The sequence below is a fragment of the Gorilla gorilla genome, chromosome 9 (assembly GCF_029281585.2).
Source record: "Gorilla gorilla gorilla isolate KB3781 chromosome 9, NHGRI_mGorGor1-v2.1_pri, whole genome shotgun sequence".
Taxonomy (NCBI): domain Eukaryota; kingdom Metazoa; phylum Chordata; class Mammalia; order Primates; family Hominidae; genus Gorilla; species Gorilla gorilla.
This window is the reverse complement of record NC_073233.2, coordinates 74,250,421-74,270,105: the sequence shown is the minus strand read 5'-3', so window position 1 is coordinate 74,270,105 and position 19,685 is coordinate 74,250,421. Positions and strand designations below refer to the sequence as shown.

The window sequence follows — 19,685 nt, the reverse complement described above, 5'->3', positions numbered from 1 at the left end:
GACGCTGAGGCAGGTGGATCACCTGAGGTCAGGAGTTTGAAACCAGCCTAGCCAACATGGCAAAACCCCATCTCTACTAAAAATACAAAAATTAGCCGGGTGTGGTGGCATGCACCTGTAGTCCCAGCTACTCGGGAGGTTGAAGCTGGAGAATTGCTTGAACCTGGGGGGCAGACGTTGCAGTGAGCTGAGATCGCGCCACTTCACTCGAGCCTGGGTGAAAGGGCGAAACTCCATCTCAAAAAAACAACAACAACAAAAATTCAGTTATATTTCTATACACTAACAATGAACAACGTGAAAAGGAAATTAAGAAAACAACTCCATTTACAATACGATACAAAAGAATAAAATACCTAGGAAAAATTAACCCAGGAAGTAAAAAACTTGTCCACTGAAAATACAAACACTGGCTGAGCTTGGTAGCTCACTCCTGTAATCCCAGCACTTTGGGAGGCCGAGGTGGGCAGATCACCTGAGGTCGGGAGTTCGAGACCAGCCTGACCAACATGGAGAAACCCTAGTCTACTAAAAATACAAAATTAGCTGGGCATGGTGGTATATGCCTGTAATCCCAGCTACTCCGGAGGCTGAGGCAGGAGAATCACTTGAACCCAGGAGGCAGAGGTTGCAGTGAGCCGAGATCGAGCCATTGCACTCCAGCCTGGGCAACAAGAGCGAAACTCTGTCTCAAAATAATAATAATAATAATAATAATAATAATAGGGCTGGGCGCAGTGGCTCACACCTGTAATCCCAACACTTTGGGAGGCCAAGGCGAGTGGATCACCTGAAGTTAGGAGTTCGAGACCAGCCTGGCTAACATGATGAAACCCCATCTCTACTAAAAAATAATACAAAAAATTAGCCAGGCATGGTGGTGCACTCCTGTAATCCCAGCTACTCAGGAGGCTGAGGCAGGAGAATCACTTGAACCTAGGAAGCGGAGGTTGCAGTGAGCCAAGATCGCGTCATTGCACTGCAGCCTGAGCAAGAAGAACAAAATTCTGTCTCAAATAATAATAATAATAAATAAAAAATAAAACACTGAGGAGGTCAAAGAAAATCCACATGGCAGCATGTCTGACTTCTGAGCCTCCAGTCTATAAGGCCTGTGCTGAAAGGATCTGCACTTGCTTTTCTCCTCTTTACAGCCAAGATCACCAGTGGAAACCCTCAAGGACAATACCTGTGTCTCCTCCAAGGCCCATCCCTCATGCCTAACACAGTTCCTGGCAGAGAGCAGGTACTCAGTGTGTGTTTTTGCACTGGGCTGCAAAATAAAGGTTTTCTGATCACTCTTCAACTCAACAACCTTGGCACCCTACTGCCTGTGGAATAGCGGGACAAACACTTTATCCTTATTTGAAGCCCTGCCCAGTCTGTCCTGACATCCCAAGATTCAGAGCACTCTGCCCTATAGAGGCCTCCCTAGCTCAGCCTAAAAAGTTGAGTAACATACGGTAATTGATTTAGCAGTGGCAGTGTCTGCCCTTCCCACGGCCTCTCCTGTTCTAAAGAGTCCACAGATGAATTAATCCACAAATACTTATTAAGAGTATAGTGGCCTGATATTGGAATGTTCAAAGCCTTCTGCTTAAGAGTTTGTGGGCGGCCGGGCGCGGTGGCTCACACCTGTAATCCCAGCACTTTGGGAGGCCGAGGTGGGCGGATCAGGAGGTCAGGAGATCCGAGACCATCCTCGCTAACACGGTGAAACTCCGTCTCTGCTAAAAATACAAAAAATTAGCCGGGCGTGCTGCACGCGCTAGTAGTCCCAGCTACTCGGGGCTGAGGCAGGAGAATCGCTTGAACCTGGAAGGCAGAGGTTGCAGTGAGCCGAGATCGCGCCACTGCGCTCCAGCCTGGGCGACAGAGCGAGAATCCGCCTCAAAAAAAAAAAAAAAAAAAAAAGAGATTGTGTGTGTTGGGGAGCAGGGCGTGTGGACACAAGGTCTCCGCCCTGGGAAAAGTGCTGGAGAGTAGGACAAGTACCACTACTTCGGACGGGGAGGGCGATGCCTCCAATGGGGGCTTCCCTGATTCCTGCAGATCATACGTTGGCCCCCAACTTCACACTGGCCAGAATCCCGGTTCTAGTCTTTTCCGTGCCACCAACCCCTGGGCCCTCTTTCTAGAAGGAAAGAAAACACCTTTGGCCTCTGCCCAGAGCTACAGACACCTGAAGTAGGAGCAGGCAGGAGATGCGTGGTGGATAAAGACCAGAGAGACTTGGGATCGAATTCCACTGTCACCCCCAGTTCAGTTTTCTTCAGCTTGCTGCTCCACAGGCAGGATGTGAAAATTAAGATGCCTCACCCCTCGCACTTCCAGCTGAGTTTTCTCCAGCTTGCTGCTCCAAATAGGCAGGATGATGAAAATTTAGATGCTTCCCCCCCAACCTCTATAAAACAGGGCCGACGAGGATGGGATTCGAACCCACGCGTGCAAAGCACAATGGATTAGCAGTCCATCGCCTTAACCACTCGGCCACCTCGTCCTACGTGATGGCTTTATCCACATTCACTTATCTCTCATCTACTCCGCACCTTCCAAGCACTGCCACGTATGTCGCAACGCAGACCTCTTCGGACACAGGGAAAGAAGAAGCCGCGGAAGGAAGGGAGCGTTTTGATTTCCTTTCTGCTGAGCCCGCGCCATCCTTTACCACGCTGCAGCCGAGCTCTGCCGCGGTTTCCCTCCGAGTCCGGCCGAGCGCGCGCTCGGTCCAGGGTGCGCGCGCCGGCGGGGAGAGAGAGGAGTGCGTCCCGGGAAGCCGGCGGGGCCCGGGCGGGCGGGGCGTCTGCACGGCGCGCGGCCGAGCGGCGGGGCCGTGGCTCCTCCTCCCTCGTAGGGGGCGAGCCGCCGCGCCGGGGGCTGGGGGCGGTGGCGGGCGGCGGGCGGCGGGCGGCGGGCGGCGGCGGCGGGCGGCGGCGGCGGCGGCGGGCGGGGCGGCGCTCGGGGCTCGGCTGGCCTCGGCTCGCCTCGGCTGCGCTCGGCAGGCTGCGGTAAATCCGGGCTTGCGGCCGCTGGCGTAGTCTGTGGCCGGGTGGTCGTTGCTGCGCGCCCCGAGCCCCGAGAGCCATGCAGATGTCCTACGCCATCCGGTGCGCCTTCTACCAGCTGCTGCTGGCCGCGCTCATGCTGGTGGCGATGCTGCAGCTGCTCTACCTGTCGCTGCTGTCCGGACTGCACGGGCAGGAGGAGCAAGACCAATATTTTGAGTTCTTTCCCCCGTCCCCACGGTCCGTGGACCAGGTCAAGGCGCAGCTCCGCACCGCGCTGGCCTCTGGAGGCGTCCTGGACGCTAGCGGCGATTACCGCGTCTACAGGGGCCTGCTGAAGACCACCATGGATCCCAACGATGTGATCCTGGCCACTCACGCCAGCGTGGACAACCTGCTGCACCTGTCGGGTCTGCTGGAGCGCTGGGAGGGCCCGCTGTCCGTGTCGGTGTTCGCGGCCACCAAGGAGGAGGCGCAGCTGGCCACGGTGCTGGCCTACGCGCTGAGCAGCCACTGCCCCGACATGCGCGCCAGGGTTGCCATGCACCTCGTGTGCCCCTCGCGTTACGAGGCAGCCGTGCCCGACCCCCGGGAGCCGGGGGAGTTTGCCCTGCTGCGGTCCTGCCAGGAGGTCTTTGACAAGCTAGCCAGGGTGGCCCAGCCCGGGATTAATTATGCGCTGGGCACCAATGTCTCCTACCCCAATAACCTGCTGAGGAATCTGGCTCGTGAGGGGGCCAACTATGCCCTGGTGATCGATGTGGACATGGTGCCCAGCGAGGGGCTGTGGAGAGGCCTGCGGGAAATGCTGGATCAGAGCAACCAGTGGGGAGGCACCGCGCTGGTGGTGCCTGCCTTCGAGATCCGACGAGCCCGCCGCATGCCCATGAACAAAAACGAGCTGGTGCAGCTCTACCAGGTTGGCGAGGTGCGGCCCTTCTATTATGGGTTGTGCACCCCCTGCCAGGCACCCACCAACTATTCCCGCTGGGTCAACCTGCCGGAAGAGAGCTTGCTGCGGCCCGCCTACGTGGTACCTTGGCAGGACCCCTGGGAGCCATTCTACGTGGCAGGAGGCAAGGTGCCCACCTTCGACGAGCGCTTTCGGCAGTACGGCTTCAACCGAATCAGCCAGGTGCTCATAAGGGAGAGGGCAGGGGTAATGGGGCAGGAGGAGTGGTGGGATCAGGGAGTTATGAGGAGTGGCCCTGGATGGAAAGGAGGCAATGAAGCAGGAGGGATCATAGTTCAGGAGGTGGGTGGATGGTGTGGAAGATCCAGGATACTTCCAGAGGGGTGAAGACGCTGGACTGTGGCTTTAGGGAAGTCAGTCTCAGCCCTGTCAATGTCATCAAACTTTGCTAACCTGTCTTTCCTACTGCAGGCCTGCGAGCTGCATGTGGCGGGGTTTGATTTTGAGGTCCTGAACGAAGGTTTCTTGGTTCATAAGGGCTTCAAAGAAGCGTTGAAGTTCCATCCCCAAAAGGAGGCTGAAAATCAGCACAATAAGATCCTATATCGCCAGTTCAAACAGGAGTTGAAGGCCAAGTACCCCAACTCTCCCCGACGCTGCTGAGCCCTTCCCTCCCCTAATCTGAGAAGTCAGCCTCTTGGCTCCTCAGGCCACCATTTAGGCCTGACTGGGGTAAGAAATGTCGCTCCACTTTACAGAGGTAGCTGTGGTGTTGAAACACTGGACTTGGATATGGGGTGCTGGGATCGATTCCTAGCTTTACCACTAACTAGCTGTGTGGCCTTGAGTAAATCCCGTTACCTCTCTGAGCCTCGGTTACCCTGTGTGTAAAAAGGGAGGTGAGAATACCTACCTCATGGAACTGTTGGGAGGCTCAGATGAGATGCTATATGTGAAAACATTCTGTAAGCTTCGTACAAATGTGAAGTATTAATATTATCGCAGTATTATTATTGTTGTTATAATTATTGTTATTATTAACAATCTTGGGTGGGTAGTAGGAAAGCAAAAAGTATGAATGGGATGGAGCTAAGAAGTCTGAATACTTAATGAAATGGACTTTTTGGAAAGAAATCAGATGAAGGCATAAAATTTAGTTCTTAGCTCTTGAACAGAAGCCTAAAATTCCTGGTTCTCTCAGGCCTTCGCCTTCAAGGGTTCTGGAGGAGGGAAGGGTCTGCAGGTTCCATGGGTGACAGCCTGAGATCTGTCCCTTCAACAGGCTGGGCTGGGTATGTGCCTACCGATGACAATGTGTAAATAAATGCGTGTTCACACCCACAGCTGGCTCCGTTACTCTCCTGAGCTGGGGGTGGGGGGATCGGGGCCGGCTTCTCCCCTTGCACGCCGTGGGGAGATGGCCGCGGACGAAGGGCACCGTCTGCAAAGCACTGAAACATCAGGGCCTTCCCTGCAGGCCGAAGGCCTGCGCGAATGTCGGCCAGTTACTATGGAGACCGGCCCGCGGTATCCCAGCATGCCTCGGGACCAAACTGTCCAACTGTGAGCATCCCCGACGGTCGCCTCCTGATGACGCACACGGAAACACCGATAGGCTCTGCCTCCCGAAGAAAAGGGAGCCGCGCAGCGCCTACGGGAGTCCGGCGGCAGCAGCCGGCACCGGCAACCACGGGCAGCTCTCAGGGAATCTCCGTCGTGAGGCCAGAGGCTCCAGTCCCCGCGGTGCGTATCGTCATGCATGGCTTTTGGTTCGGCCTCTCCGGTTAGTCGAGCAGGGCCGGCACAGCCTCCTCCTCCGAGGCCGAAGCAGAGATTTAATCGGCCTGACGCGTGCTGGGCTGCGGGCGAGCCAGTGATATTCCGGCCCGCTCCGGCGCATCTAGAAGGGAGCGGGAGGCCCCCTGGGCGCTGCGAGAAGCTGGATTGACCTCTGCGAGAGTGGGGAGGGTCTGCCTTCCCTAGGGGCCTGCCCCGGAGGAGCTGCCATTCTGAAAAGATAAAATTGCCTGTGTACAGCGCTTTACAGTGTGCTTTTCCATCCCTTACCACCTGTGAGCTCCTCAACACTCAGAGCAGGAATGGTTATCCGCTTTTTGCACCCGGGGTAAGGTGGGAAGGTTGTGACTTAACTCACTCATAATCAGAACCAGGGGGAGGAAAGAAAGGCTTCTGGAAGAGATAGATTTAAGCTGCGTCCTACAAAGTGAATATCCTAACAGTGAAGAGGCATTGCAAATGTTGGGAACTGAGGCTTGATAACGGGAAAGATGAAGCTGGTTTAGAGAACCGAGCCTTTCAAGTCAGGTGCAGGTCATTAGTGAAATTGTTGAGGAATATGACTAAACATTCACCTAGGCCAGGCTTACTATACACAACTTGAACTGGTGTCAAGGAAAGTTTGCTACCATTACAGGGACCTGGGACTACCGAAAAGTAAAAACTAATGTCTGTCTCACAAAAATTATTTTTGTTAAATTTGTATTTGCAAATCCTCCAGTCATCAAGTGAACCAGCACTGTGCTGGGTAAATAAGTTACATGTGCAGCCCCTGCCCTAGTGAGACTCATAGACTGATTGCGGGGACAAATATGAGAACAGGCAAATAGATATAAACAAAGCTTCCTGGAGGGAGTGGTGTCTGCACTGTTCTAAAGGACTACAAAGCAGTGTCCAGAGAAGTTGGAAGAACACAATAAAATAGAAGCCTGCAGGGGGTTGAGAGATTATCTGCTGAGAGGACTGTTTTCTTCTTCTTAGGTGATCTCTTGGCAGTACTTGGCACTATCAGTGCAATTACTACTTGGCAGTACTTGGCTTTCTTCTAAAACTCTCTTTCTCCACGACTTCGGGTTTTGCCTCCTCCTTTGTAGGGGTCTCCTCATCTGCCCCTTTGGTGACCCTGGGCGTCTTCTGATCGCACACATTGTGCCTTGCTGGTTGCACCTTCTCCTGTGGCATGAAGAACTTGCTGTATGCTGACGACCAAATCCCTGCAGCTCAGATTTCTCACTGAGACTTAGACCCATGTTCCCCCAGCTGCTTTCCTTCTCTTATTTCTGGGTGTTTGCTACTGACTCTACCTGGAATGTTCCCTCAATAAGTGCAGCTCACCCAGCTGGTCCATCTTTGTCTGGAAGCCTCCCTGCTGCATCGGGCTCCAGGTCCTGGTTATATACCCCTCCCTTATGCCCCTGGTCTTAACTCTCCTCCTATCTTGGTTATAGTGTGCTCCTTTGCCCCTGTCTCCCAGGAACTTGTAAACTCCGTGAGGTCAAAGACAGTCACACTTGGGCGCCTGCATACCATAGCGTCTGACGGTACCTAGCGTATGTTAGATGTTCAATACATGTTAGATGAGTCAGTAAAAGAAGGAATGCTTACCAGTGTTCAATGTTGCCGAGCAGACAATTAAAATAAGCACTGAAAAATATTGGCATTAGCCACAAGGAAGTCATTGGTTAATGCTACGGGATCAGTTTCAGCTGAGATTGAGGACATCGAACAAGTGGGAGGTGAAAGTAGGAACAGCCAGTGTTCATGAGACCTTGAAAAGTGTAACTGTGAAGTGGCAAACCGAGCAGTTAGGTGGAATGGGTGAGGTTTTGTGTTTCTGTGTTTTGTTAATGCTAGGAAATACCCAAGCACATCCAAAGTTTCATGGGAAGGAGGTTGCTAAGAGTTAGAAGCTGAAGACACAGAAAAGAGAGGGGAGCACTGATGACCTGTGGTCCAAGAGGAAGCAGAAGGAGATGGGATTTGACCCAGAGCACAATGAAAGACAAGGAGATTGTAACATTATCTGGAAGAGAAGCCGAGGGCATTATAGGCAGAAGGAACAGCTGAGGCAGAGGGCGGATAGTGGAAGTGCAAGCACTAGCCATTATATGGTGGGATGAAGGAGCTGGACCGGTAGGTCAAGTCCAGTCTGGGAAAGACCTTGAAAGCCCCAGTTAGAAATTTAGGTCCAGTTCGGGTGTGGTGCGGGTGCCTGTAATCTCACTACTCAGGAGGCTGAGGCAGGAGAATCGCTTGAACCCAGGAGGAGGAGGTTGCAGTGAGCTGAGATCGTGCCACTGCACTCCAGCCTGTCAACAGAGCGAGACTCTGTCTCAAAAAATAATAAGAAATTTAGGTCCAGTTGCAAAGGCAGTGGAGAGTGCCCCCTGGGCCTTTCCTTTCTGTGGATCACAGCTTTGGCCAGTATTCCTAGGATTAGGATCACCAGTGACATCCAAGAGCGGGAGCAGTTCCACAGCTCCCAGCCTTCTGTGAGAGGTGCAGATGGCCATTTGCACCCTTGTCACCCAGTTTGTGCTCAAGGTGTGGCCAGGCCAGTTACTTCCCTGGCTTTCCCCATCTGGGATCGAGTTGTGTTCAGCTCCCTGCTGCCTCTTTCCCCCTCTGAGCTGTGAGCAGCCATAAGTGATAGCTCCATTCCTTCTCCCAGAGTCCAGATGCCTGTCCAGCCTCCAAGCAAAGACACAGAAGAGATGGAAGCAGAGGGTGATTCTGCTGCTGAGATGAATGGGGAGGAGGAAGAGAGTGAGGAGGAGCGGAGCGGCAGCCAGACAGAGTCAGAAGAGGAGAGCTCCGGTGAGCCCCTACACACACAGACACACACACACACACACAGCCCCTACACACACACATGCACACACACAGCCCCTACACACAAGCATGCACGCACATGCACATACAGCACCTACACACAAGCACATACACAGCCCCTGCACACAAGCGCACACACGCACATAGCCCCTTCACACAAGAACACACGCACACACAGCCCCTTCACACAAGCACGCACACACACACAGCCCCTACACACAAGCACGCACACACAGCCCCTACACACAAGCACGCATGCACACACACAGCCCCTTCACACAAGCACGCACGCATATGCACACACAGCCCCTACACACAAGCACACACGCACACACACAGCCCCTTCACACAAGCATGCACGCACACACACAGCCCCTTCACACAAGCATGCACGCGCGCACACACACAGGCCCTACACACAGGCATGCATGCACACACACACACATGCAGGACGCACATGCACACATGCGGGTACCCACCACTCCTCCCCAGAGCTAGCCCTTACTGGCCTCTTGTCCCAGAGATGGATGATGAGGACTATGAGCGACGCCGCAGCGAGTGTGTCAGTGAGATGCTGGACCTAGAGAAGCAGTTCTCGGAGCTAAAGGAGAAGTGAGCGTGGGGACACCTTGGGCTGGGTCTGCGAGGATCTGGGATGAGGAGGTGGTGGGCCTGGTACTGGGCAGGCGTGATTGGTGCCCAGGAAGTGCGCGCCTAACACCGGGCTTGCTGTGGAATGGGTGCTGGGTGTGTGTTTGCCCAAGAGCGATGGGTGAGCAAATGGGTGCACGGCTGCCTTTTTACCATGCAGGTTGTTCAGGGAACGACTGAGTCAGCTGCGGTTGCGGCTGGAGGAAGTGGGGGCTGAGAGAGCCCCTGAATACACGGAGCCCCTTGGGGGGCTGCAGCGGAGCCTCAAGATTCGCATTCAGGTGGCAGGTCTGTGGGTGGTTCTGCACCCTCTTCGCCTCCCAGAACCCATGGCACCCTGTCCCCTTCCTCTCTCGTTCCTGCCCGGCCTTGCCCTTTGCTCTCAGCCCTCCTATGTGGGCACTGGGCTCCCCAGCCAAGCAGGGACCCTCCTCCCTTTCTCTGCAGGGATCTACAAGGGCTTCTGTCTGGATGTGATCAGGAATAAGTATGAATGTGAGCTGCAGGGAGCCAAACAGCACCTGGAGGTGGGCCTGATTGGGCACACTGGGGGCGAGGCAGAGCACAAAGCCTGAAGTGGCCTCACCCCATCCGTCCTGCTGAGCTATTACCCCCTCTTCCAGAGTGAGAAGCTGCTGCTCTATGACACGCTGCAGGGGGAGCTGCAGGAGCGGATCCAGAGGCTGGAGGAGGACCGCCAGAGCCTGGACCTCAGCTCTGGTAAGCGCGAGAGCCTGGGCACCCCGGAACTGGGCCCGGCTCAGTCCATGCCCACCCCTCTTTGGGCTTCAGATGTCCTGAAGTCAAGGGGACAGCCAGAGGACCTGCCTCTTGGGGTCAGTGTGAGGGCTGAAGGAGACCAGGCCTGGAAAGGGCCTGGCACATAATGGGAGCTCAGGCAGAGTGGGTCTCCCTGCCTCTTCTGCCCCTGCTCTTTCCAAAACAGGTATCAGTGTGACATGCAGTCACATGCAATAGCTCTAGTCCCCTCCATGTTCATAGTACCTGTGTTCATGTGGAGTCCTGGGGTGGCAGGAATTGTCGTCATCTCACTCTCCACTAAACAGATGAGGCTCACAGAAGTGCAGTGGCCTCTTCCCAGGGTTGTGCAGCTGTGCAGGCAGGACCTGAACAGCCCTAAGGGGCTTCTACCCCAAGCCCAGGGTGGTGATGGGGCAGGGGAGATGAGGCCAGGCCGGCCCATGGTGGAGGCAGAGGCTACAGAAAAGGGAGTATCCTGTGGGCCAGCACCCCAATTCTAACTCTGGGTCTCGGGGCAGAATGGTGGGACGACAAACTGCATGCCAGAGGCAGCTCCAGGTCTTGGGACTCCCTGCCGCCCAGCAAGAGGAAGAAGGCACCTCTGGTTTCTGGTATCCTTTCACCCAAGGTGGCCTAAAAGTGGGCAGGATGTTAGGGTCACCTCTGGACCCGGGGGAGGGGGTTGGAGGGGACATGGAGGACAGTCACACTAGATGCACTCGTGGTTGCTTGGTGTCATGGGAATATGTCCAGGCAAATCCAGCTGTCAGCAGTTTCTTACGGGGTCATGGGTCTCTCTGGGCTATGTGAACCCTAGGAAAACAGAAACGGGCTGGGCTCCGTGGCTCACATCTACAGTCCCAGCACTTTGGGAGGCCAAGGCGGGTAGATTGCTTGGGCCCAGGAGTTCATTTCGAGACCAGCTTGGGCAACATGGTGAAACCCATCTCTAGAAAAAATAACAAAAATTAGCCAGGCGTGGTGGTGTGCACCTATAGTCCCAGCTACTCTGAAGGCTGAGGTAAGAGGATTGCTTGAGCCTGAGAGATCAAGGCTGCAATGAGCCGTGATGGTGCCACTGCACTCGAGCATGAGTGAGGTTTGGCCTTTGAGGCCTTTCCATCTCCCGGGGTTGTCCGAGCGGGTCCCCAGCTTTCCCTGGGGAGCCTTTGCTCATATCCCACCCTCCTCTTGGAAGTCCTGCCTGTCCCGACTGTCCAGGGCTCATCTCAAATGTTACCTCCTCTGTGAGGCCTCTTCTGGTCTTACCCTAGTGCCTATGGCTTCACTCTCCTGTGCGCTTCTGTGCCCTACCATGGGGTACCCACATCCCAGAGGGCACCGGCTGCCTCCACCCCTCCCTAGGCAGGGCTAGCTTAAGCTTAGTCCAGGGCCTGCTGTGCTTTCATCTGTCCTGGCAGAGCTGAGTCCTCCTGCACCCCTGAGGGTATTCCTGCAGCAGCCAGTCTTAGTCATTATGGCTACCTGGTGCTGGAGAGCAGGCCCAGGCAGGGAGGGAGGAATCTGGAAGGCCATGACTTGAGCGAATGGAAGGTGAAGGCATGGAGACATCAAGTAGGGAGCACTAGGGGAGGGAGAGTTGTCTCTGAAGAGATAAGCCCTGCGTCTGTCTTTGGATCAGGGAAGGGGCCAGGTCAGGGCCAGTGCTGCAGAGTGAGATGGGATGGGCCTCAGCCAGCTGACCTAAGACGAGGTGAGGGTGAGCAAGGGACAGGGAACAACACTTGGTGTCCTCCATAGACTTGGTTCCAGGAGGACCCCCGGAACCAGGGGGTTAAGAGGTAGGAGGTGGAACCTGACCTCGGACCCAGGTCCTCGGCTCCCACTCCATGCTGTCCGCTGTACCCCCACTCCTGAATGTCAGGTGGGTGGCCCTGCCCTTGTCACCTGCCACCTCCACTAGGCTTCCTTGACCCCCACCACAGGCCCATACATCGTGTACATGCTTCAAGAGATCGACATCCTGGAGGACTGGACGGCCATCAAAAAGGTGGGGGCCGCTGCTGCCCACGTGACCTGCCCCACCTCAGGGCCCCCCACCCTGGCAGCAGCTCTGCCATCTGCAGGCCTAGGAGTTCTCTGCTCACCAAGTCTCCCCCATCTTCAGCCCAGGGTCCCTGGATCGCAGTTGGCTCACAAGTCCTCTTGCTCAAGGCGGCCCTGGGAAAAGGGATTTCTAGTCTGTCAGCCCCTTCCCATTCCGGGGCAGGTTTTGATGGGGTGGGAGGGTGGCAGGGAGGCAGGAGAGCCGCTGAGCTGGCCAGCAGTCAGGAGCATGGGAGCTCTGCCTGGGTGGGGCCTGTGCTTCCGGTCCTGGGGGCACAGCACTGAGGCAACAGCCCACAAGCCACAGAGGTGGGGGGTGGGGCAGGGATTGCCAAGCTGGGGGTGGGCTCTCAGGGGAGCTTTTCTTCTCACCCACCCAGGCTAGGGCAGCTGTGTCCCCTCAGAAGAGAAAATCGGATGGTAAGAACCATGGCTGTTGCACGGCCTTCCCTGCCCCCTTGCCATCACGTTTCCTCAGCTCAGCTTCCAGGAAGGAGCCCAGAGAAAGGCTGTGACTGTGTCAGAATCAGTGGCCCAAGAAAGTTAGGATGGTCTAGATTTGAGGGGCTTGTGGGAGTTTGAGGAGCAGGAACCAGGATGGGGCTGGGGAAGCTCTGGGTTGATGGAGCTCCCACTCAGGAGGGGTCAGGGAGGGCTGTGGAGCTGCCTAGGAGGCCTGTCCTGGGCCAGCCCAAAGCCACTCAGTAAGTGGCTGCCTCCTTCCTTTCAGCTTCCTAACTGGTGACAGTTTTCTTCTTCCTACATATGCACAGGACCTTGACCCTGCTCTTCACAGCCAGGGGGACCCTCAGAGCAGCTGGCACTGCACCCAGGATTCTCATCTTCCTCCTGCAGACAGGCGGACGGACCCACAGGCCACTCAGGGTCTGCCCAGCCAGGCTCCTGTGGTGCTGCTGGGCCCTCCCACTCCAGCTGGCACTGGCCTGGACTCCCCCTCTGCCCTCCTCGAGGCCTGCACAGCTGTGGCCGTGGAGCTGACCTGACCAGGCAAGGCTGCTGTCTCCATCCCTGAGCCGCCTGCCACCTCCCACTCCTGAAGATCCATCTCTTGGGGCTCCCCTGACAGAGAAGACAGCCGAAGTCGAAGCCACATCCTCTTGCTGATCTTGGATGCAGGCTCTCCGGCCTCAGGGCCAGGGAGCCAGTTTCCACTGTGCGGGAACTCTGAGTCAGACGTGATTATCTGGGGGTCTGTCCACCCTGGCTGGATCTGGAGGCAAGATGCCAGGCCCCCCAGGTGTTCAGGGCAGTTCTTGGTGTCTGCCTCTCAGATTCCAAGGACTGGAATTAAAACCTTTCCTGGGACTCTGGCGTGCCCTGTGTGTGTGTGATTTACCTTGCAAGAGAATCAGGGCTTCCATGGGGATCACCTGAACCAGGCCGACTTCTAGGGTGCCTGCAGATTGCCACTCCTCACACTACCCAGCAGAGGCTGGAGCATTGTGCGAGGGGCCAGGCTGGGGAGGGGGAGGTGGGCGCTGGGCTGCCTGGCGCTGGGCAGAGTCAACATATGGCACCGGGATAGTGCCTCGGCTGGGAGGGTGGATGCGTGTGCTTGGAGCCTAGGTCATGTCTGCACCTGTCCCAGTTGCCTGGCAGATTGGCAAGGCAGGCTGGCAGAACCTGCGTGCGTGGGAGGCAGCCGGCAGCACCGCCATGTGCTGACGACCTCACAGCCAGACTCCCCCTGGTTAGCGCTGAGTGTCAGAACCACCCCCAGAACCTCAGTTAAGCAAATAGGTTGGTTTCCATGGAGACATGGCATATTTTCTCCATGGCAACCTAAAATCCTAAAACCCAGGTTCAGGAATGAGTCATCTATGGACAGTAGAGGGTGCTCTCCCACAAGGCTGACCTGAGGCCAGGGGCAGATGAGCAACTGACCACAGAGCCAAAGGTGCCCCCAGAGCATGGCTGGGGCCTGTGGGGACTGAGGCCGCTTAACCACTTCCCGCCCACGCGTGCAATGTGAGTAGCTGGTGAGGCTGCAGGAGGCCGTGTGTGGAGGTGGCATCCCCCAGCTGGGGCCCTCAGAGCAGGGCTAGCATGGAGGGGACCCCTGACCCCCAAAGCAGGGGGTCCAGAACAGAGGAGGCGGGCACTGGCCAGGCAGGGTGGACACACAAGAGTTAACTGGCGGGTGTGACAGGCGGACCGCCCTCAGGAAGTGTTACTCACTGGGGATGTGCGTGCCTTGCCTTGGGACTGGATTCTCTTCCTGAAGCGAAGGAGCTCCCAGCCATGGAAAGCCCTGGAGAGTCAGGCGCGGGCTCTCCTGGAGCCCCCAGCCCGTCCAGCTTCACTACTGGGCACCTGGCGAGAGAAAAGTTAGTGAAGTTGGCAGGGCAGCCAGGTGGGGCAGGGAGGGGCTGCGAGAGGAGGGCCTATCTGGGGATAGAGAAGGTGGGAAACCCGGGAGCGGGGAAGAGGAGAGCAAGGGTCCCAGCCCCTGGCTCCCTGCTCAGATCTGGGTGCCCGCCCCCAGGCCAGCCCAGGACCCACTGTATGACGTGCCCAATGCCAGCGGCGGGCAGGCAGGCGGGCCGCAGCGGCCGGGGCGCGTTTTGAGCCTGCGGGAGCGCCTGCTGCTCACCCGGCCCGTGTGGCTGCAGCTGCAAGCCAACGCAGCGGCCGCACTGCACATGCTGAGGACTGAGCCCCCGGGGGTGAGTCTTGCCCCAAACTCCAGGGATTGGCCAGCCAGGGGTGGGAGGGAGAGGGATGGGACGCCAAGGTCCTGAGCTGCCTGAGCCCTATCCACTTGCAGACGTTCCTCGTGCGGAAATCTAACACCCGCCAGTGCCAGGCCCTGTGCATGCGGTTGCCTGAAGCCAGTGGCCCCTCCTTCGTCTCCAGCCACTACATCCTGGAGAGCCCTGGCGGTGAGGGGCTGGCCTGGCGGGAAGGGGCTGGAAGCAGGGAGGTTCCCCAGAGAAGCACCTCACTTCCCTCCTCTCTCAGGCGTCTCCTTGGAGGGCTCGGAGCTCATGTTCCCAGACCTAGTCCAGCTCATCTGTGCCTACTGCCACACCCGGTGAGTCTGCCCGCAGGGTGCCTGGTGTCCACGGGCCCTGCTCCTTGGGACAGCCCATCCTCCCCGCCCTCTTCGGCCCTCACTCCCTTCTGCTCCCCTCTCTGGCCTCAGGGACATCCTTCTCCTCCCGCTGCAGCTCCCCAGAGCCATCCACCGCGCAGCCACTCACAAAGAGCTGGAGGCCATCTCCCATCTGGGCATTGGTAAGGGCTTCCTGCCACCCATTGCACAGATGAACAAGCTGAGGCTGAGGGGAAGGCAAGGCTCACAGCACACCGCCCGAAGCCCCTGCCTTGCCTTGGTTGGGAAACTTCCCCTAACCAATCCCGGAGGCCCCAGTCGGTTTCTTGTTCCCTAGAGTTCTGGAGCTCCTCCCTCAACATCAAGGCTCAGCGGGGCCCGGCTGGAGGCCCAGTGTTGCCCCAGCTGAAGGCCCGGTCCCCTCAAGAGCTGGACCAGGGCACCGGAGCTGCCCTGTGCTTCTTCAACCCCCTGTTCCCGGGGGACCTAGGGCCCACCAAGCGGGAGAAATTCAAGAGAAGCTTCAAAGTGCGCGTGTCCACAGAGACCTCCAGCCCCCTGTCTCCACCTGCCGTGCCACCTCCCCCCGTCCCCGTGCTGCCAGGGGCAGTCCCCAGCCAGACAGAGCGGCTGCCCCCTTGCCAGCTGCTACGGAGGGAGAGCTCAGTGGGGTACCGTGTGCCAGCAGGCAGTGGCCCTAGCCTTCCGCCTATGCCCTCCCTCCAAGAGGTGGACTGCGGCTCCCCCAGCAGCTCCGAGGAGGAAGGGGTGCCAGGGTCCCGGGGGAGCCCAGCGACCTCACCCCACCTGGGCCGCCGACGACCTCTGCTTCGGTCCATGAGCGCCGCCTTCTGCTCCCTACTGGCACCGGAGCGGCAGGTGGGCCGGGCCGCGGCAGCACTGATGCAGGACCGACACACAGCCGCGGGCCAGCTGGTGCAGGACCTACTGACCCAGGTGCGGGCTGGGCCCGAGCCCCAGGAACTGCAGGGCATCCGTCAGGCGCTGAGCCGGGCCCGGGCCATGCTGAGTGCGGAGCTGGGCCCTGAGAAGCTGCTGTCGCCTAAGAGGCTGGGTGAGGCTCCGTCTCTCCATAGCTCCAGCACTGCCCCATCCGACCCTCTGCTCCCCTCCACAGCGCTAGACTGTCTGATTCTGTTCTGCTGCTTTACAAATCCATCTTGTCTTACCACTGTTCGAGAGAGTTCCATCCCCTCTCTCCCCCAACTCTTCCATCTCACCCAGGCTACCTCCTCCTGCTTTCCTTGCCTTTCCTCCCCGATTCTACCCCTGCTCCCTTCTCCCCTTGCCTCTGCCCCCCATACTCCCAGTCTTCCCCTGACCCCTCCCTGTCCCTCCTCCGGCAGAACATGTCCTGGAGAAGTCATTGCATCGCTCTGTGCTCAAGCCTCTCCGGCCCATCCTGGCAGCCCGCCTGCGGCGCCGGCTTGCCGCAGATGGCTCCCTGGGCCGCCTAGCTGAGGGCCTCCGCCTGGCCCGGGCCCAGGGCCCCGGAGCCTTCGGGTCCCACCTGAGCCTGCCCTCCCCAGTAGAGTTGGAGCAGGTGCGCCAGAAGCTGCTGCAGCTGCTCCGCACCTACTCACCCAGCGCCCAGGTCAAGCGGCTCCTGCAGGCCTGCAAGCTGCTCTACATGGTCCTGAGGACCCAGGAAGGTATGTCCCTGCCACCACCTCACCCTGCCCTGCCCCTTTGAGTCAGAGGCGGGCCCCCCAGCAGCAGGTCCCCAGGACCCTAGAACAGCCCTGCAGGAGAGAATGAGCCCACCCTCCCCTCTTGCAGATGGCGAAACTGAGGCCTAGAGAGGAGCGCATCCTTTCTGAAGCCCCTCAATGGTTGCTAGGGCATGGGGAGGGGTCACTGCCTAAAGCAAGGACTGCACCTGAAGCTTCTTCCTCTCACCATGTCCCCACAGGGGAGGGTGCGGGTGCCGACGAGTTCCTGCCTCTGCTGAGCCTCGTCTTGGCCCACTGTGACCTTCCTGAGCTGCTGCTGGAGGCCGAGTACATGTCGGAGCTGCTGGAGCCCAGCCTGCTTACTGGAGAGGGTGAGGGACCCCCATCCACTTCCCTGTCTGGGTGGGCCCTGAATAAGCAGGGAAGGGGAGAGGGGATGGGGTGCCCCACACCCAGCCTGAGCCGTGTTCTTCCACCCTGTGTCGCAGGTGGCTACTACCTGACCAGCCTCTCTGCCAGCCTGGCCCTGCTGAGTGGCCTGGGTCAGGCCCACACCCTCCCACTGAGCCCCGTGCAGGAGCTACGGCGCTCCCTCAGCCTCTGGGAGCAGCGCCGCCTGCCTGCCACCCACTGCTTCCAGGTAACAGGCCCTCCACCGTGTCCTCAGAGCCAGACGCCATCCCCGCCTTTCACCTTCCTGTCCTTGGTGAAGAGTCCAGACTCTGTAGCCAGATCCTGGGTTCTAATCCTGGCTCTGCCACTGGGTTGTGGGGACTTGGGCGAGTTACTTAACTACTTCGTGCCTCAGTTTTCTCATCAGTAAAATGGGGTAATAGGACCTACCTCCTGGGGTTGAGGTGAAGATTAAATGAGTTAATGCAGGAGAGTGCTTGGGGCACAAAGTACTCACTATCAAAGCTTCATCTCAGGCTTGTGAGCGCCCCACTGTGCTGTCCTTGCACCTGCGGCTATGGCCCACAAGCCGACCCCTGGAGCTCATAGAGCTTTTGCTGCTTGGTTCTCCCACTGGATCTCCACCTCCCCACCCTGTCCCTGCGCAGCCCAGAAAGCTGATGGCTCAGCTTTGGAGCCAGATGCATGCCAGCCAGGGCTGAGTACTTGTTTTTGCTTCTCCTCCTGCATAGCACCTCCTCCAAGTAGCCTATCAGGATCCCAGCAGTGGCTGCACCTCCAAGACCCTGGCCGTGCCCCCAGAGGCCTCGATTGCCACCCTGAACCAGCTCTGTGCCACCAAGTTCCGAGTGACCCAGCCCAACACTTTTGGCCTCTTCCTGTACAAGGAGCAGGGCTACCACCGCCTGCCCCCTGGGGCCCTGGCCCACAGGCTGCCCACCACTGGCTACCTCGTCTACCGCCGGGCGGAGTGGCCTGAGACCCAGGGGGCTGCGACAGAGGTGGAGGGCAGTGGGCAGTCAGAGGCAAGAAGCAGAGGGGAGGAGCAAGGGTGCCAGGGAGATGGGGATGCTGGGGTCAAAGCCAGCCCCAGGGACATTCGGGAACAGTCTGAGACAACTGCTGAAGGGGGCCAGGGTCAAGCCCAGGAAGGCCCTGCTCAGCCAGGGGAACCAGAGGCAGAGGGAAGCCAGGCAGCAGAGGAGTAGCTTGAAGTGGCCAGAAGGGTCATTCGGGGCGGGAGACCCTGAGCCTGCTGAGAAATCCTTTTAGCGCCAGCAGCCCCACCCAGGGCCCTGTCCTGTGTTTGCCACCACCTTTGTCTGATACTTGTTTCCAGGGAAGCTGGGGGAACTGCCACATCTGAGGAACTGGAATAAAGATGAGGGGGCTTCGGGGACCCCCAGACTGTGTGCCCAAGGCCCCTTGCCTCTTGTTCTTCTCCCCCAGCTGAGGGTGAGCCAGCCTGCAATGGGGAGTGTGCCAAGTGGGGGCGAATCTGACGGATGCCCAACCTCTGACGTGGGGAGGGCGATGGTCTCAGCTCCTTTTACCCTTCCCCTCATGGGCATGGCTGAGGCAGGGCTCCACCCAAGTATCTCCCACCAGGCTGGGACTTCCAGACCCTAAAAGGTTCCAATGGCTCTTAGGTGTCAGGAGGATTTAGAGAGGCCACAGAACAGCAGCAAAGGCTTGGGGCCCACCCCTGTCCTGGACACCAGAAGGACCTGCACCTGCAAGCCTCAGTACTCTCATCTGTAAAGTGGGGACACTATTGCTGCCCTGCTCAGCTCCCAGAAGTGTCCCAGTGATCAAAATGGGTGATTTTGCTACAAGCAGAGCTCATGGCAGAAAGGGAGGGAGAGAGCTGGGCTGCTAACTCTCTCCCGGAGTCCGCTTTCTGCCAGACAGGGCTCCCACCTGCTGACGCCCAGTTCAGGGACGTTATTCCCCTGGAAATCAGGCCCTGGGGAGAAAGTACCCAAGTTACAGTCTCTCCCCAAGATTTGGAGTCCTCCCAGGCCCTCCAGCGTCTCTGGGGAGATCCACCAGCTGGCAGATAAGCTTCCAGAATGGAGAGGGGGCTCAGAAACCATGCTCTCTGCACTAAACTCTTGGCCCTCACAAAAGCTTTACTTGGCTATGACTTGTTGGGCCCACTGAGGGTCAGGAAAGTGACTCCCAGGATGTCATAGAGCAAGTCCTTAAGGGTTCCCCCGCCCAAACCAGGGCATCAGGTTCCAACTCCACCCTCCATTCTAAGCCACCCACAAAGGCCGGGGCAGCCCCCAAGGAAGCCCAGAGCAGGCAGCAAATCCAAACAAGGAAAAGTGCCAACCACCAACCACGAGGGGGCGTGCACGGCCCGGGAAGCTGCCGAGAGGGTGACCACCCAGGGGCGAGGGCGCCTCCAAGGCTGCAGCAGCAGAGGGGGTCCCGGGCCTTGCAGTCCAGCAGCGTCAGGCAACCTGGGG

General features: G+C 58.0%; 3 protein-coding genes, 1 long non-coding RNA gene and 1 other non-coding gene across 8 annotated transcripts; 3 read left to right on the top strand and 2 right to left on the bottom strand.

Annotated features, from left to right (window-relative positions):
- Positions 1 to 2,418: 2,418 nt before the first annotated feature.
- On the bottom strand, positions 2,419 to 2,500 carry TRNAS-GCU (transfer RNA serine (anticodon GCU)). The gene has a single exon. It is a non-coding gene; the product is annotated as a tRNA-Ser (tRNA).
- A 422-nt stretch (positions 2,501 to 2,922) lies between these two features.
- B4GAT1 (beta-1,4-glucuronyltransferase 1) lies at positions 2,923 to 5,259 on the top strand. Its single transcript, XM_004051581.5, has 2 exons — positions 2,923 to 4,140; positions 4,390 to 5,259. Exons 1-2 carry the CDS (start codon positions 3,085 to 3,087, stop codon positions 4,579 to 4,581), a joined length of 1,248 nt encoding a protein of 415 aa, XP_004051629.1. The 5' UTR covers positions 2,923 to 3,084; the 3' UTR covers positions 4,582 to 5,259.
- Positions 5,260 to 5,478: 219 nt separating this feature from the next.
- Positions 5,479 to 13,353, top strand: BRMS1 (BRMS1 transcriptional repressor and anoikis regulator). The gene is made up of 10 exons (XM_004051579.4): positions 5,479 to 5,661; positions 8,387 to 8,532; positions 9,069 to 9,159; positions 9,359 to 9,486; positions 9,646 to 9,725; positions 9,822 to 9,918; positions 10,479 to 10,571; positions 11,907 to 11,971; positions 12,408 to 12,447; positions 12,801 to 13,353. Exons 2-10 carry the CDS (start codon positions 8,394 to 8,396, stop codon positions 12,806 to 12,808), a joined length of 741 nt encoding a protein of 246 aa, XP_004051627.1. The 5' UTR covers positions 5,479 to 5,661; positions 8,387 to 8,393; the 3' UTR covers positions 12,809 to 13,353.
- On the bottom strand, positions 11,966 to 14,595 carry LOC134756454 (uncharacterized). The gene is made up of 3 exons (XR_010129129.1): positions 14,551 to 14,595; positions 14,227 to 14,361; positions 11,966 to 12,141 (listed from the first exon to the last, which is right to left on the bottom strand). It is a non-coding gene; the product is annotated as an uncharacterized lncRNA (long non-coding RNA).
- RIN1 (Ras and Rab interactor 1) lies at positions 13,541 to 18,623 on the top strand. 4 transcript variants are annotated; one of them, XM_019036975.3, is made up of 10 exons: positions 13,541 to 14,016; positions 14,534 to 14,714; positions 14,816 to 14,930; positions 15,010 to 15,082; positions 15,194 to 15,285; positions 15,441 to 16,178; positions 16,471 to 16,776; positions 17,037 to 17,168; positions 17,286 to 17,437; positions 17,943 to 18,623. In XM_019036975.3, coding segments are annotated over exons 1-10 (2,268 nt in total). In that variant the 5' UTR covers positions 13,541 to 14,014; the 3' UTR covers positions 18,420 to 18,623. The 4 variants fall into 4 exon arrangements, with proteins under 4 accessions (XP_018892520.1, XP_004051626.1, XP_018892522.1 ...); XM_004051578.4 differs by lacking the exon at positions 13,541 to 14,016 and adding an exon at positions 14,254 to 14,375; XM_019036977.4 differs by lacking the exon at positions 13,541 to 14,016 and adding an exon at positions 14,275 to 14,401.
- Positions 18,624 to 19,685: the final 1,062 nt, after the last annotated feature.